The 15,744-nt window shown below is 46.1% G+C and overlaps 1 protein-coding gene across 1 annotated transcript in view; it reads right to left on the minus strand.

Annotated features, from left to right (window-relative positions):
* Window positions 1-2,964: 2,964 nt before the first annotated feature.
* The window catches only part of cspg4 (chondroitin sulfate proteoglycan 4), a 77,839-nt gene continuing 65,059 nt past the window's right edge, over window positions 2,965-15,744 (minus strand). The window contains exons 7-11 of the mRNA XM_017430017.2: window positions 11,913-12,111; window positions 10,163-10,294; window positions 9,389-9,549; window positions 6,923-7,106; window positions 2,965-5,791 (exon numbers count right to left, since the gene is read on the minus strand). Of these exons, the coding sequence (XP_017285506.1) occupies window positions 3,978-5,791; window positions 6,923-7,106; window positions 9,389-9,549; window positions 10,163-10,294; window positions 11,913-12,111 (2,490 nt within the window). The 3' untranslated portion in view covers window positions 2,965-3,977. The remainder of the gene's footprint in view (window positions 5,792-6,922; window positions 7,107-9,388; window positions 9,550-10,162; window positions 10,295-11,912; window positions 12,112-15,744) is intronic.

Below are 15,744 nucleotides of genomic sequence, written 5' to 3' on the forward strand. Positions count from 1 at the left end.
ATTTTACTGAACATTCTCCTGGTCTGCTCACTGAATGTTCATGCTGCTCTTAGCTGGCTCTGCTTGTAAACTTGCTAGCACTCTGGTATCACGGTTGCAGAGAAAATGTGGACTGGAATCCATGTAGTGTTGGAGTATGTTATATGAACAAGTGGAATGGATCAGATAACGAAGTTTGTAGGGAAAACATGGACTGGATTTCATGTGGTGAGGGAGTACTCTATATGAACAAGTGGAATGGATTTGATAACGACGCACCAAAGAGGCTCTTTATCTTACACTGTAAAGAAGAAGAAAACTGACAGATTTATGATCATACATTTGAGTTAATAATGAAATAATATATGGTTATTTATTTAAACTCATATTCTGGCCACATTATATTGAATTTTTGTAAAAAAAACAACAAAAATTTTTTTTGACACCAAAATTATTTAGGGGGCTTCAGCCCCCCTAAAACAGGCCTAGTGACGCCACTGCTGCGAGCTAAAATACAGCACATGTGAAGCAGAAGGCAACTCTCTCCTCCGTAATAAACACATTTAGTACAAGCAGCTTACAGAAGCAACAACATAACAATCTTCTCTTCAGAATAAAAGCCCCGCAGAGGGGTTTTGTTTTGGCTTCTAACGGGACCAGCGGGTAGAACTCCAGTAAAAGACACAAGCAAAGACAAGTTCTGCATGTTTGTTTGCGCTGATCTTTTATTTCCATTTGTGCCGGAAGCATCCTCGGAGACATACAGGAGGCTGAATGCTGCACGGTGTTTATTATCAACTTTTTATTTAAAGGCACTTGCAGAAAAAATACAGGAAACTAGGATATGAGCTGATGAATGGGGAGCAACCGAAATAATAAATAATGAGAAACAGGAAGACGTGGCGATGAAACACTGCAGTAAAGAACACACACACATACACACTTACATACATTAGGATCATCTAATGACTTTTATTTACTTGTACCTTCATGCACTCATTTTGATTCCTACACTACATTGCCAAAAGTATTCCCTCACCCATCCAAATCATTGAGATAAGGTGTTCCAATCCCTTCCACGGCCACAGGTGTATAAAATCAAGCACCTCGGCATGCAGACTGCTTCGATAACAATTTGTAAAAGTATGGGTCGCTCTCAGGAGCTCAGTGAATTCCAGCGTGGTACCGTGATAAAATGTTACCTGTGCAACAAGTCCAGACGTAACTAAATATTCCACAGTCAGCTGTTAGTAGGATTATAACAAAGCAGAAGCAATTTAAAACAAAGTGGTTGGCCACGTAAAACCACAGAGTGGCTCAGTGGATGCTGAGGCTCATAGGGCACAGAGGTCACCAACATTCTGCAGAGTCAACAGCTACAGACCTCCAAACTTCATGTGGCCTTCAGATCAGCTCAGGAACAGAGAGCAGAGAGCTTCATGGAATGAGTTTCCATGACAGCAGCTGCATCCAAGCCTTCCATCACCAAGTGTAAAGAGTCGGATGCAGTGGAGTAAAGAACGCTGCTACTGGACTCTAGAGCAGTGGAGACGTGTCCTCTGGAGGGACGAATCAGTCCACAAAGCAAGGTCCATAAAGACATGGATGAGGGAGTTTGGTGTGGAAGAACCCGACTGACCTGCACAGAGTCCTGACCTCAGCCTGACAGAATACCTTTGGGATGAATTAGAGCAGAGACTGTGGGACAGGACTTCTGTCCAACATCAGTGTCTGACCTCACAGATGAGCTTCTGGAAGAATGGTCCAAAACTCCCATAAACACTCCTAAACCTGTGGAAAGTCTTAACAGAGGAGTTGAAGCTGTTAGAGCTGCAAAGGGTGGGCCAACATCATATTAAACACTGTGGATTAAGAGTGGGATGACACTCAAGTTCATATGAGTGTTAAGGCAGACGAGCGAATACTTTTGGCAATATACAGTGGTATACATGTGTGTGTGTCTAATAGAAACAACTAGATGCTTATTTTTACCGTAAACCTCCCAAAAATTCCACAATATTTACACATAAAGCAGTGAGGCTGTGAAAGTGACAATTCAGTTGAACTTTCTACAAAACAAAATATCACAAAAAAACCTCCTAAGCCTTTAAATCTGTGCCATATCTCTAACTATAGTTACTGCTATAAAGGTCTACAAAATAGAAGGTCCAAAAAAAAGAAAAAAAAATCATACTGTCAGCTCAGAAAAAAAAAAAAAAAAAAAAAAAAGGCAACACTGATATACGGTATAAGAAAGAAATGTACAACAAATAGTTACTTGTTGGCTTTTTTTGTTTGTTTATGGATTTAGAAGGTGACTTTTTAGTTGCTGATATTGTTCATTTTTTACTTCTGTGAACGTTCATCACAAGCAGGGGAAAAAACTAAATAAAAGCCATCAACATACGAGAACTGTGACTTCCACTTTTTTTTAGCTTAAACACATAAAAATAAGACTAAAGAGCTTCAATATTCCACCGTTTCATTAAATGACAGTCTAGATATTCAGCTTACATATGGAGTGCTCATAATAATGATGGTAGCTCTGAAACTGACTTAAAATCCATGCTTTTTAAAGTTATTTTCAGCCTCGAGTCAGTATGTTCAAGCCTGGTTCTGGTTCTGCTGGAGGTTTCTTCCTGTTAAAAGGGAGTTTTTCCTTTCCTCTGTCACCAACGTGCTGCTCAGGATGGGAGACTGTGACGAAGTGAAGATTCAACACAATCTGCTGGCTTCCTTAGATAACTTTTACTAACTGGCATTTATAAACTATGTGATTGTTTCTGTACAGCGTCCTGAGTTCACTTTTGTTGGGTCTCGGTGCTATATAAATAAACTGAGTTGAATTGCATCTGTGGTCAGGAAGAAGGAAAAACAGTGTGTGTGTGTGTGTGTGTGTGTGTGTGTGTGTGTGTGTTTGGACACAAAGCAAGAAGCACTCCACTCTCACCATGGTCTGCTGGAGGCGGAAGAAAGAACGGGGGGCATGGTGAAGGCTCTGCACAGAAAACTCCTTCAGTTGTATTCTTGGTGTTTCCTCCTCCGCCTCGAGGCTGAACCTGAAAGCTATGGTGACGGAGAGGGGATGGAAACAGCCCGGCAGAGACAGGATACCTGTGACTGCAGCGTTGTGTCAGCACGGCAACGCGATGCGGTCTGAGACCCAGAGTACGGTACGATGTCAAGGATATACGGTAGGGGATGTTGTCGGATGGTGCTGCGGGGGAAAAACCTGCTTGGCTCATTAATGTCATGGACGCCCGGCGTAGCGGGGGTCATCATCTGGTGTGAAGGGGGCCTAAGATTAATGGAACAGAAACCTGTAGTTTAATACTTAAAAGCTGCATCACGATGCAGTGAGATGTCCATATAGATGTAGACGTTTTCTCTGTTCCTCTGTCAGCTTGAGCACCAGTGATCATGTTTAAACCCCATACCTGAGACGTGACATACAAAGGCACCTTTAGAACATCAGAAACAAAGAGAAACCGTCAGGAGGTGCTCAGTCCTTGTCTTGATTACACATTCTCTACGTTTATTACGTTTTTTTTTATCCGATTTCCCAATGAGCCAAAAACTGAAATACTCAAAAAAATATATATTCTAAATTTTCCTAAAAGCTCAAGTGATTAATGTTTGTCTATAATACCATACTGAATACAAGGACAGAGCACATAAAAAAAAAATCCATTTTTTTTGCAAACATTTACAATGTTCATGTCTTCGTTTTGTGCCCTTTGACAAAGAGGAATGATAAATTTGAAATAAATAGCCACGGCCTCCCAAGGCGAGATAGGGCTTCTTTCTTTGCCAATAAGTGTTCAGTGTTTTCCTGCCTGAGAATAAGTCCACAGTCCTACTGAGATGGCGTCAGCGATGCGTTTCGCTTGACCTGCTGTGGCCAGAGGTCCTTAATATTGATGGGAATGATACGAGGAGGGCTTCCGAACACATGAGGATGCTACCTTCCTGTTTTGCTTCGTCTAAAAAAAAGTGCCTCAAACCCAGTACTGGTTCTTTTTCAAGGCCGGGTTCGTTGTCCGACAGTGCTGCAGCAACTCCGGGTCTGCGTCCTTGGAGTCCACGCTGGTCAGGGGGATGTTGTTGGCCGGGTCGGTCTTGCGAAAGGTCTCCGTCGCGGCCACCTCGCCGTTTTTGGGCTTGGACGCCGCCGCCGTCTGGACGTCGTGCTTGCCCGTCTTGTTTTTACGGATCAGGTAGTAGGCCAGGACGGCTGCCACGAGCAGGAGACACAGGACAATCAGGACGGGGATGAAAATGGACCAGAAGTTGCTGCGGCGGGACACGTGTGGGTTCCCGTGGGAGCTGGAGCCCGGAGAGGCAGTGGTGAGGATGTTTTTGACGGGCCAGTCTGTTGAAGTCCCTGGATCCTGCCCCTTATTGTAGGGAGTCCTCAGTAAAGTGGCGGGGTAAACCCCAGAGGCGTTGTAAGGGCCCGTCTTGAAGGAAAGCACGCACTCTGCAGGAGGGACCCCGTGCGCTTCGAGCAGAAAGAGGGCCTCATCCTGATTGCCGCCCCCTCGTGACCCAGCGGCAACATCTAAGATCTCCATCGCCATGCGGCCTTCATCCAGATCCTTCTGGCTGAACAAGTCCACCGGCTGACCTGCACCGGGACTCCCGGACGTCACAAAACGAGCCCCCTTTGGCCGCCGGATGACTCTGAACCACGCGGACGCTTTGGTCTTGTTGGCCAGTGGCGTTGCGTCTAGAAGCTTTCTGTCCAGCTGGACGAGCGTGCCCCAAGGCAGCAGGGGACCCTGAGCGATCCTGGCCAAAGGCTGCACAGTGACGTTGAGGACGGAGGAGACATTAGCGGCGCGGCTGCGGGCTGTGAATGAAATGCTGTCTCGGGGGGACGTGGACCTGACAAAGCGAACGCTGACTCTGCCTTCCTTGATCTGTTTCTGGGTGAAGGCAGACGTGGGCTGCCGGTCCACCATGATGGCCGCGAACTCTGGAGCGCTCGTGATTTTGTACAGGATGTCCTCCTCAACCGGCCCCCCCGTTGTAGCCTTCAACATCTCCTCCGTCAGCAGAGTCTGATCGTCGCCCTGCCTAACCTTGATCTCGGCGACTTTGTTGAGAATCAGCTTCCGAGCTAGGACGCCGATGTGGAGCGTGAATGGCTCCGTTTGGTGCTCGCCATCTGACACTACGAACTCCAAAAAGCTCTCTTTAAGGCTGCCGTCGCTGTTGAAGCCCACCTGCCCGCGATTGACCATCTCCTGAGTGAACTCGGAGATGGGTTCCAGCGTGATGGGGTCGACCAGTTTCCCATTGCCAGGTGCCTTGGTCAACTCGAAGTGCACCTCATCCGGTGGGCTGTCTTCGTCATGAGTGTTGAGATGATTCTGAGTCAGGACAGTCGTGGAGCCTTGGAGAACCTCCAGGAGCATATCTGTTGTGACGACCTCGGGAGGGTGGGAACCCCGCTGTTTGACTGAGATATGGAAGACCTCCTCCAGTACGACGGACTCAGCGGGGGAAGACGTCCCGCCGCCCTCAGGCTTCAACCGGGCCCTGAACGAGAAGATGTCCGAGGCGACCCCGGAGTCGTCGTGGAGGTAGTCCAGCTTTCCGGCACTGACATCCTGCTGTGCGAACGTAGGGGCACTCCGCGGCAGGTCCTCGCCATTCAGGGTGAGCCGGCCGTGTTTGGGGAAGCGCCTGATCTCGAACAGCACGTCCACGTTGGCGCGCTTCGCTTCGGGCACGCTCGCCAGGAGGTTGGAGGCGTCGAGAACTGAACTGTCAATTGTTTTGCTCTGGCCCTGCACAATTTCCAGAACTGAGAAAAAAACAAAACAAAACAAGTTTGTTTCAATAACATCAAGGTTCATATATATATAAAAGAACATTTATTATTCAGTAACAACAGTCTTCTGCTGATAGTTAACTGTGTAGCACTTTAGTGTTTGGCTGCTGGCAGATTAGCAGAGACAGATGGAAAGGAGGCTCGTGTTGTGTTGGCAGCAACAGAAAGAAGAAGTGATAAATTTCTTTAAAACAGCGGCCTGTCCAATTACAGCAAACGGCAGAGGAGGGGTTTTGAAATGGAAACCAAGCTGCTACTCTCCCATAATGACAGATCAGACATGGCAACTGATGAGTGTTTATTCAGACTTTACCGTCAGTGCTGATTCATGCACGTCGACAGGGAGGAATATTTTCAAAGAAGAGTTTTTTTTAAATTGATTGAGCTGACTTAAGGGCTTTGAGGGCAGATCACAAGACAACAAGTTGTACTCAGTTACTTTTAGACACTCACACACTCAAAAATTTTAAGAATTTAGACACTAAATTACGATTTGGTAACGGTAAAAAAAACGTATAGTAATAAGTCTATATTGATCATAGTAGTCGACATGTGTCTTTAGAGGAAGTTCCCAATGAAGTTGAAGCAACACATTATTTGTTTGAGTCTAGCTTTAGATTTATGGCAACACAAACATCAATCCATCCATTGCTTCTACTTTCCGGTTCGCGGGGAGCTGGTGCCTATCTCCCATCTCTGTTAGAGAGGCAGGGGACACCCTGGACTGATCACAAGTCCATCCCAGGGACATGTAGAGACAAATAACCATTCACGCTCTCACTCACACCTAGGGACAATTTAGAGTTACCAATAAACCTAACATGCATGTTTTTGGTCTGTGGGAGGAAACCGGAGTACCCGAAGAGAACCCACAAACAACACGCACAAAAAAAACTTGTGACAGTGCTGATTTAAACAAAGCCGGGCTGCAGCTCGAGGCCTCTGTTAAAAGATTAGACCCTCATCTCTGCCAACATCTGCAGGAAGATGGGGTTGAAGTAGTGACAAACCCGTCATTTGTGCTCGTTTACAAGAGTGGCTTTTCAAAAAAAAAATTGTTTTTTTTTTTTTTTTTCATTTTTTTCTGTGTGTGTCATCACTTACCTCTGTTCCTCCACAGCTGTGAGGAGACGTTGCTGTGGGCGGCGTAGTACGAGACGGTGACGGGCAGGACGTGGCGGACATCGGGCGCCGGCTGGGACGACAGAGCGAACTCCATGGTGTCTCTCACCACCCAGAAAGGCTTGGCGGGCAGCTGGTGCTCGTAGAAGACCGAGCCGGACTCCAGCTGCGAATTGGGGGGGGGACACACATCCTGAGATTATCAACCATTCCAAATAATTTACACTCGGTGTAATAAATTACCCCTTTTTAATAACCCTTATCCTTTGTGTGCTGCTCTGTGGTCACTTTGCTGCTTTAAGTCGTCGTTCATTTCGCAGAAATGGGGACACAAACTGAAACGTTTACAGCAGCGCTCCCCGCTCAGTCACTGTAACCGACTTTGCCCTGAGTACGGCTGAAACGCTGGCATTTTCGTTTGGAAAAATGACTTTTACTGCGTTCCTTCCCTCTGAAGTTTTGGGGAATGAGCGCTCGAACAGCTGCAGCAGCGGGTTTGGCTCATGAGAACCGGGAAACCGGAGTATGATGGCCGCAGCTCCCTCTCTGAGGTCACCGCGTCCTGAACTCAAACCCCCCCTCCCCCCCCCCTTCTACAGGGATAAACGCACAAGGCCCAATCAGCTCTCCTTATTAGGACACAGATGGGAGATCCACCCTTCTACGGAAAGCCTGACTCGTGTAAAAACTGGGAATTACTCCCGGCTGAGGTCGCTGTATCCAGCTTCGGATTGGGAACGTGCTCTGAGAGTGTTCGATTTCAGATGGAGGTTTGTTCCCCGTGGACTTGAAACTGTCTCTGTTTAAATTTTAAGGCTTCGGGTTAAAAAAGTCCTGCATTTTTCAGTTAAAAAAAAAAAGATCTGTGCCGAAAGAAAAAAACAAAAAACAAATTTCCAATAAAAAGTGATGATTTTAGTTGTCCAAATCCAACATTGAACCAGCGTCTTATTGGGCTGCAACAAAAATGACAAGTAAATATGCAAACCTTCACTCGGAGCCACACCGAGGTGGGGTTTACGACACGTCTGCGTGTGTACAGCGCCTTGAGATAGTACGGATTTTCTTAAACTTTCCCGCAGTTTCGTCACGACACAACCAAACCCTGCCCTGTCAGGTTTAGGTGGGCTTGGGGTTTTTGTTTTGGGCTCTAACCCTCCTTTAAACTTCTCAGCAGCTTAATCTCTGACATGTCTGCTGTGCTCCTTGGTCTTCATGATGCTGTTTGATCACTTCACAGAGCAGCTGGGTTTCTAATAAGATTAAATGACCTACAGTTGCAGATATTTGTGTAATGCTCCTACAAACGACATTCGATCGTTTAGCAATTTAGTCACGAAGTGTCTCAATTTTGTCTCAGTTTGATTGCAATTTGTTCTCATTTTCATCTCCCTCAGCTGCTCCCTGCTGCAGGGGTCACCACAGATATTTTGGCGATCGTTTCAAGTCAGACGCCCCTGTTGATGCAACCTGGGCCCAAACCGCAGCCTCGGGATTACGAGGCCGTGGCGCCGACCACCGCTCCACCGCTCCCCGTTCTCCTTTTTGACTCCAGCCAGTCGCAGTTTTGGTTTCCCCTCCCGGGGTTTCGCTTTCTGTCAAGCAGGGTTCAAGGCGAGATCCAGGCGCCCAAGACAAATCAGCGACCATTTTTGAGAGTGACGCCGTCGCGCGAATTGTTGACACGAGAGCGAGGCAACCTGCAACCGGGAAACGTCAGGAGGGTTCAGACACATTCTGGATACTTCCTCGCCATTGCTGTTCGCAATCTGACACAGGCGAGACCCAGGTCTCTAATCTGTCCGAACCACAGAGTACAAAACAGAGACGGGGCGCTCGTCACGTGATCGTGTGACTTGACGACTAATCACCACCGTTATCAAACTGGGAATCAGTCGTCTTGTTGTAGCAGCAGCCCTGAGTCGTGTCTGTGTTATATCTGCACAAATGAACACAAAAAAGCATCTGGAACATCCTTCCATAGGTAAGTAACCCTACAACTTACAATTTTGCGAGAATTTAGTCAATATATGGAGAAAAGCTACCTTCAAAATAATTGATGCATGGTAAATCTACTATGTGACACTGACACTTTCTGACTTTGCTTTTTATTCTAGAAATGTAAAATGTGGCTATTTTAATCCCCAAATTCATGTGATTAACTGCTGCTGCATGTCTAAATAATAATCTGGATACAGAATTAAAGGGCACATATCCTGATTTCCCTGAAGATTCAGCTCCTTCCAGTCTCGGCCCTCCAACATATTACTGTGTTGCTTTTCCTTGTTTTACTTTTACACTAGTATGTTTTTACTATATTTTAGAAAGACAGGCTGTTCCAGGCCTGGATGCTGACAATCTATCTGTCCAACCCACGTTCTCCTAACTTCACGTCTTGTGTGTAAATGTCTCCTTAAAGGTGTGAACTAATTTTGCCGCCGCAGTTACCTGGGACTGCGAGAACAGCGTCCTCTCCTCGTACTGGTTCTCGCCATTGGCTACCAGGAGCCTTCCGAAGCGGGGCGGCCGGACGAGCAGGAAGCTTATCTCGTTCCCGTCCTCGCTGGTTTTAGCCCCGAGGTTGGCGCTGGTGATGGGCTGCCGTGTTCCTGTGAAAACACACGCACGCTTTTAACTTCGTCAGCGCTGAGTAGAACCTGTCAAAATGGCCACAGGTAACAAATAAAATAAAGACATCCTGATTTAGGTAATGAAACTTCTTTGTTTTTCTTTATTTCAGCCAACACATACAACCTGACATGAAAACTAGTAAAGGCTACTTTCAGTAGTTCACAGATGTGAGCTATAATTTAATAATGATGATGATGTCTTTAAAACTGCTGACTCCGGGGAATCTTGAGAAATTTAGGACCATGGTGCTGCAATCACCACTTGTGTCCACAGAGGGGTGCTGTTGAGCAACTTTTACCCCATTTCAAATCCATTTCCTACAGTGTTAACATGGACAGTACTGGTAACAAATCTGAAATGATTGTTCTTTAAAAGAAGGAAACCCGGGGACGGACTGTAGTTCACTTCAGACAGGCACAAAGTTTCTGACTTCGGCCCTGTTCATTCACTCTGCCCACGCTGCGCTCGGCAAATCCCTCCCACATCCGCCACCGCCGCACCTCATCTCTACCACCTTCCTACTCTCCATCTGCATCGGCCTCGATTCTTCCCCCCGCCCTGAACTGTCTCCGCTCAAACGAGACGCCTCACCTGGAAACACCACCAGCTCCTCCTTCGTTACCATGGTGATTGTGAGGGGCCTGGCTGTGACGGCAAACCGGTAGAGGGGCGACGTGTGCTCTCCGTCCGTCACGGTGAAGCTGAAGCCACCCGACTCGTCACCTGGAGGAGGAGGAGAGTTTCTGTTGTTTTTCTGTCTTAGACTTTCAGATACTCGTGATAAAAGATAAATGTGGTTAAAAAAACCTGCTGTATTTTGCTTGGATGGTTTAAAGAAATGTGTTTATCACAGGATCCCTTCCCGACCTGAGGTCTTTCTGGTTCTGGGTGGAGTTTACATGTTCTCACCATGAGTGGGTTTCCTCCGGTTTCCTCCCACAGACCATAAACATGCATGTTGGGTTCATTGGTGACTCTTAAAGTGTCCCTAGGTGTGAATGGTTGTTTGTCTCTGTGTGTCCCTGTGATGGACTTGCGACCTGTCCAGTGTGTCCCCTGTCTCTCGCACAGTGACTGAAAATGGATGGATGGACGTATACCACAGTAAATACATGTTGAAGTTTGTCCTTTTCACAACTCAGCCTCAGTATACTTGATGTAAACATTCATCCATTTTCTTTTTCCCGTTTCTCCCATCCAGGTCGTGTGGAGCTGGTGTCTCCAGCAGTAACTGTGTGAGAGGCGGGGGGGGGACAGGTCCCTGGACAGGTCGCAGGTCCATCACAGGGACACAGATGTAATCAGTGTCTGGGATTTAATGATTATTTTACAAGCCAAGTTAATAAAAACAACTAGAAGATTTCTCCAAGTTCCAACATCTGTCGACTCCCTTCTATAAAGAGAAACTTGAGATTTACTTTTGTCAAAACATAAACTGATAAAATAGTTCCATTTTGATGTATTAACTATGTAAGAAGAAGAAATGTTATAGCTCCTGGCCGCAACTCATTGTGGTCACCATGGTAACCACACACCCGGGTCTCTCACTCCCTGACGGCACACTTATTAAGGCAGACAAAAAAAAAAGAAAAGCAGAGCAGGATGTAGTTGACGAGTTAATAAGTCCAGTTTGTAAGAGAACGTTCTGAGCTCAGACACAGTGGAAGTCAATGGGAGCTTGGGCGCCCCCTTTCTGCACTCTTGGGGGGTTTTGAGAGCCAAACTACAAGTCCTACAGCAGCGAGAGACACACTGGGTGAAGGGAGACAAAGCTGCCTATATTCAAATGCATAAACTGTATGCAAAGTTTAAAGCCTGTGGACTTAGGGAGAGTTTGCTTGCAAAACCTTTGGGAAGTTCAGACCCCTCGAAGGTTCGAGTACGTGGCGCCGTCACATTGGAAGTTGAGCAATCAGTGGTAAAAAAAAAAATCTCCTAAAATCCTAAAACTGCGATTGTCAGCAAACCCATTAAAGACGTCAAAAATACCAGTTCAGTCATGGGAAGTCCAACTTTCCCTGATCTGGGATTACATTTCTACCACTGAGCTACACAGCCGCACTTTATCTACCGCTATGAAAAGTCACAGCATACTATTCCCGATTGAGCCGCAGATTTGGATGCATGTATGTTTTTCTCCTGGGTTTTTCCCGAAGCTACGATAGAGGGTGAGTTGTGACTTGGAAAATAGCGATGACACAGGAGAATAAGGGCCAAATAAGAGCAAGGGTGCTTGACTTGGGTAAGGACAAACATGACAACATGTAAAGAACGTTAATTAGACAATAAAAGGAGCTGAGGACGTCTGACCGAGCTCCTGTGATCTCCAAAGCCTCCTCACCCTTATGAACAAAGATGACCTCCCCCTTGTTTATGTGAGCCTGGGTGAAGTTCAGGATGCTCTCCTCGGGCTCCTCTCTTAACGCCACCCTCCCGTTGGCTGGCGTTTCGACGTGGTAAACCAGCTCCTCGGCGGGCGTGTCGGCGTCCTCGGTGCTCAGCATGCTGGAGGTGATGTCAGCCTCCTCGCCGGCCAGAACCTGGTGAAATATCAAAGACGGGAGGACATGGAGATGAAGCGGCACGGCGGATTACCCAAGAGGTCCGTGTGTGCCGACAGACAGATAACGGAGGCCGAGAGGCCTGGAGGCAGACGGACACCAGGAGGCAATGAAAACAAACAAACGAGAACATTAAGCAAACGAAAAAGATGCAGCTCATCCCACACCCATCTCTAAAGGAACAATTAAAAAGGTTAATTACGCCTCGGCAGCAGCCGAGACGTGCCTGTTATCAGAAGATGGAGCACAGCGGCGCAGGCTGAATGGCTCTCCCTGGGCAGAGGGCCTCTAATGGACTTCTAATGGCCGTCTAGGCTGAAAGGAGCATTAATTGAAAGAAATGGACCAGATCCCGAGAAAGACATCCTTAAATAGCTGGGATCAGTCGGGGGAGAGTGAGCCGAGGCCGCCTCCTCCTCCCGCAGAAAGAGTTGCGTATCGATCCGTGGGGCCATTCATCCTTCGGCACCCCACCTCCTCCTCCTCCTCCTCCTCTTCCTCCTGACTCTAGCAAAAGAGCAGGAAGCCTCCGGCAGGAAGGGGGGGTGAGGAGACGAGGCCTGTGTCTCAGATATCAGTGCATCGAGTGCTGCTCACCGAGAGTTTAGTCACTCCGGCGTCCTGGCGGAACACACGTTCACGTCGGGGCACCCCTAAGACGCGTGTAAATGCAGCATGTGGTACTGATAAATCTGTGTTTTTTTTGGTGGGGGGGAGGTGGAGCTACTTCCTGTCAGGTGTTGACGTGGTGTTTTGGGCCCTTCATTAGGCAGTCCAGATTCATCGCTGTACGTAAGAACTCCCGCTCATTCACTCATTCACTCAGAGGACACCTCAGAGAGCAGGAGCTGCTTCGTTTCAGTTTTTTATTTTATTTTATTTTTTTATAGGTCTTGATGACATACTTACAGTATGTGCACCAGATTCAATAGGTGTCGGCGCTAGTAGTCGGTTTTTGTGAATTTTGTAGGGGGTGTTGTGTAGGCATTTGGCTCCATGTGCTTTTGAATTACCTTACATACATAAAACTACCAGACCTAATGAGTTTTAGTGTATATTTAGGCCTCCAAAAAAAGGTGATTAATTCAGGACAATAACACACAAGAACTGAAACCTCCTGGATTTCAAAAAGCCTTTGCACAGCCATTGAAGCTCAGGAGAAACAAACCGTTTTTAGGTAAGCAGACTTGTTTGCTTTAAGTATCAGATGTGCCGCTGCGACCCTTTTTTTTTTTTTTTACAGTTTCTTCATGTTTACTGCTTTGCCAACTCCCGCTCTGAAAGCGAAATGAGTTTGCAGGTTGTGCCTGCGAGTCTACAGCTACAGGAAACGACGCAAAGACGGAGCGGCCTTTAGGTTGGAAAACCAACAAGTCAAAATTACCAGTCTTCAAGTCCGATGGGTGCATCGCCACAAGAGAAAACAAAGCTTCTACTGCTTCTCCGAGAGACTTCTTTATACAGATGAATACTCGCTGTTTTTTCTAAAAAGAACCCAACTCTGTTTGATGTTTAAGTGACACTGCTATTCCTGCCTTGATTTGAGCTTTTCTGTTGGTAGTATTTGTGTTTGTGTACCCAGTCTTTCAGGGGAACTTGAAAACGCTTCAGGCACGGCATATTAAAGACTTTGAAGGGCTGAAAGAACCTGTTTGAAAGCCAAACACCAAAAGAGGTAATTCAGTGTGCTACGGATGAACACTCAAGATTCAGATAAGAACTGCAACTGCCTCAAAACCCCCACTGTTATCTGATTATTAAATATTATTTGATTATGACTGTAAAGGCTGACCGTCAGAATATAGCTGTTTGAAATGGTTAATTGTTCACTAACTCACTGTATAGCAGACTAAATGGCTGACAGGGATAGTCCAGTGTATTTGTGTTTTTGGGATACTACTTTTTTTGCCAACTATCCAGTCAGGTGTCACCTAAATTAATGCTGAGAGAATACACAAAAGCATGCCTTAATCTGAGGTGACACACAGCATATATATAAACTGGACCTGTCACCATAAGAGTGATTTATTTAAGCACATCTGCGATTACCAGGTTGCAGCTGTAACTACATATCAGAACCATTAAATATGTCTGCAAAGAACAACAGACCGGTTAAAACGCGGCTCGTTTTTTTGTTGTTTTTGATGCGGTGCGGACCGAACAACGGCTGTTGTTAAACGGGGTTTTAGTACACGTTTGTTTAATATTTTCTGAAGGATTGCAACTAAGACAGAGGAGACATGGCACTTTTGTGGTTAGCTGTTTTCAGTGAGTCCAAAAAATTAAAACTTGAAGGACCCGGAGAGCGCCAACCTCCATGAAGACCATAGGGGTCATTAAAAAGAAAATCTAGGCTCCGGATCACTGCCAACATTTAATCACTTGATTTTGTGACAACCTCATTTCCTGAAAAATTTATCCAGTCCTTTCATTAGTGTTTAAGTCATCATGATAACAAACCAACCAGCACTACAGAAAGCACTGGTAATAGGAGTTGCGGACATTAGCTTTAGCATGTTCTGTTAGCTCAGGTTGCAACGAATTACGGTCTATTTTCAGCAATGTTCTGTCCATCTTCTGTTCACCAGCGTTATCATATCACGTGGCTTTCTAGGGCACCATATAGCGAATGAAAAACTTCAGTTAGACGTTTGAACACCACTACAAAATGGCTGACTCACTATTATAGTGAACGAGTTGACAATTCAAACACCTGGAAATGGTGACTCTTTGTGCTAAATGCTCACCTTAGCATTGAGGACGGCTGACCCTGTCCCACATCTACGTGGTGTTTAGTCTTTTCAGGAGGTCTACGGTCTACGGTTCCTGATTCCACCTCAGTTCATCTCTGAATTGAGAAGATGATAGGACGCCACGTCCACGCAGCCCGTGTTTTCTCTCCTCGCATCCGTTGTAAGTTTTTGTGACTTTGCTTTGCAGCCTTTTGTTTTCTTTTGTTCATAAATTAGTTTTCTTTTGCATCGTTATGAGTCTGCGCATCGGGTTCGCCTTGCTCCACCTTAACAAAATCAAACCGTTCAGGACTCTAGTTTAAGGCTACAGTAAGTACATGACTGCGCTACGACCTGCTGTTGGCTTTTACCACATTTTATGCAAGGACGTGTGTTAAATTCTGCATTGATTTATAAAATGTTTGAAGCCGGAAGAGGAACAGCACTCCCCCCATGAGGTGGTCCCAGCACAACTTTTAAGTCCCATGTAAACGACTGGGACTTTAACCTTTTAAAAAAAACCCAACATAATCCCTCCCTCACCTCAGATAATTACATTCAGATGTTGACTGTTGTTCATTCATGTAGTTAACACCTTGCTGGTGCTTAAATCTAAGCTTTTCTACTTCTTGAGGACAGGCGGGACTTTTAAGGGGTCCATTCTGAGTGACTGAAAGATGGCAGGTTCCGTAAACCGGGTTGTGCCGGCTTCAGTTCTAAACAACGAGAACCGGTTGACGATTTTAAGCCAGTAGCTCCAATAGGCACCTAATGTATCGCCCATACGGTAAAAATTTACAGAACGGTTTGGGTCTTTAAATCCTGACCGAAGACATTTTCCAGGCAACTTTAATCTGTACAGTCTGGAGCTTTAGTGAAA

The sequence above is a fragment of the Kryptolebias marmoratus genome, linkage group LG11 (assembly GCF_001649575.2).
Source record: "Kryptolebias marmoratus isolate JLee-2015 linkage group LG11, ASM164957v2, whole genome shotgun sequence".
Lineage (NCBI taxonomy): Eukaryota > Metazoa > Chordata > Actinopteri > Cyprinodontiformes > Rivulidae > Kryptolebias > Kryptolebias marmoratus.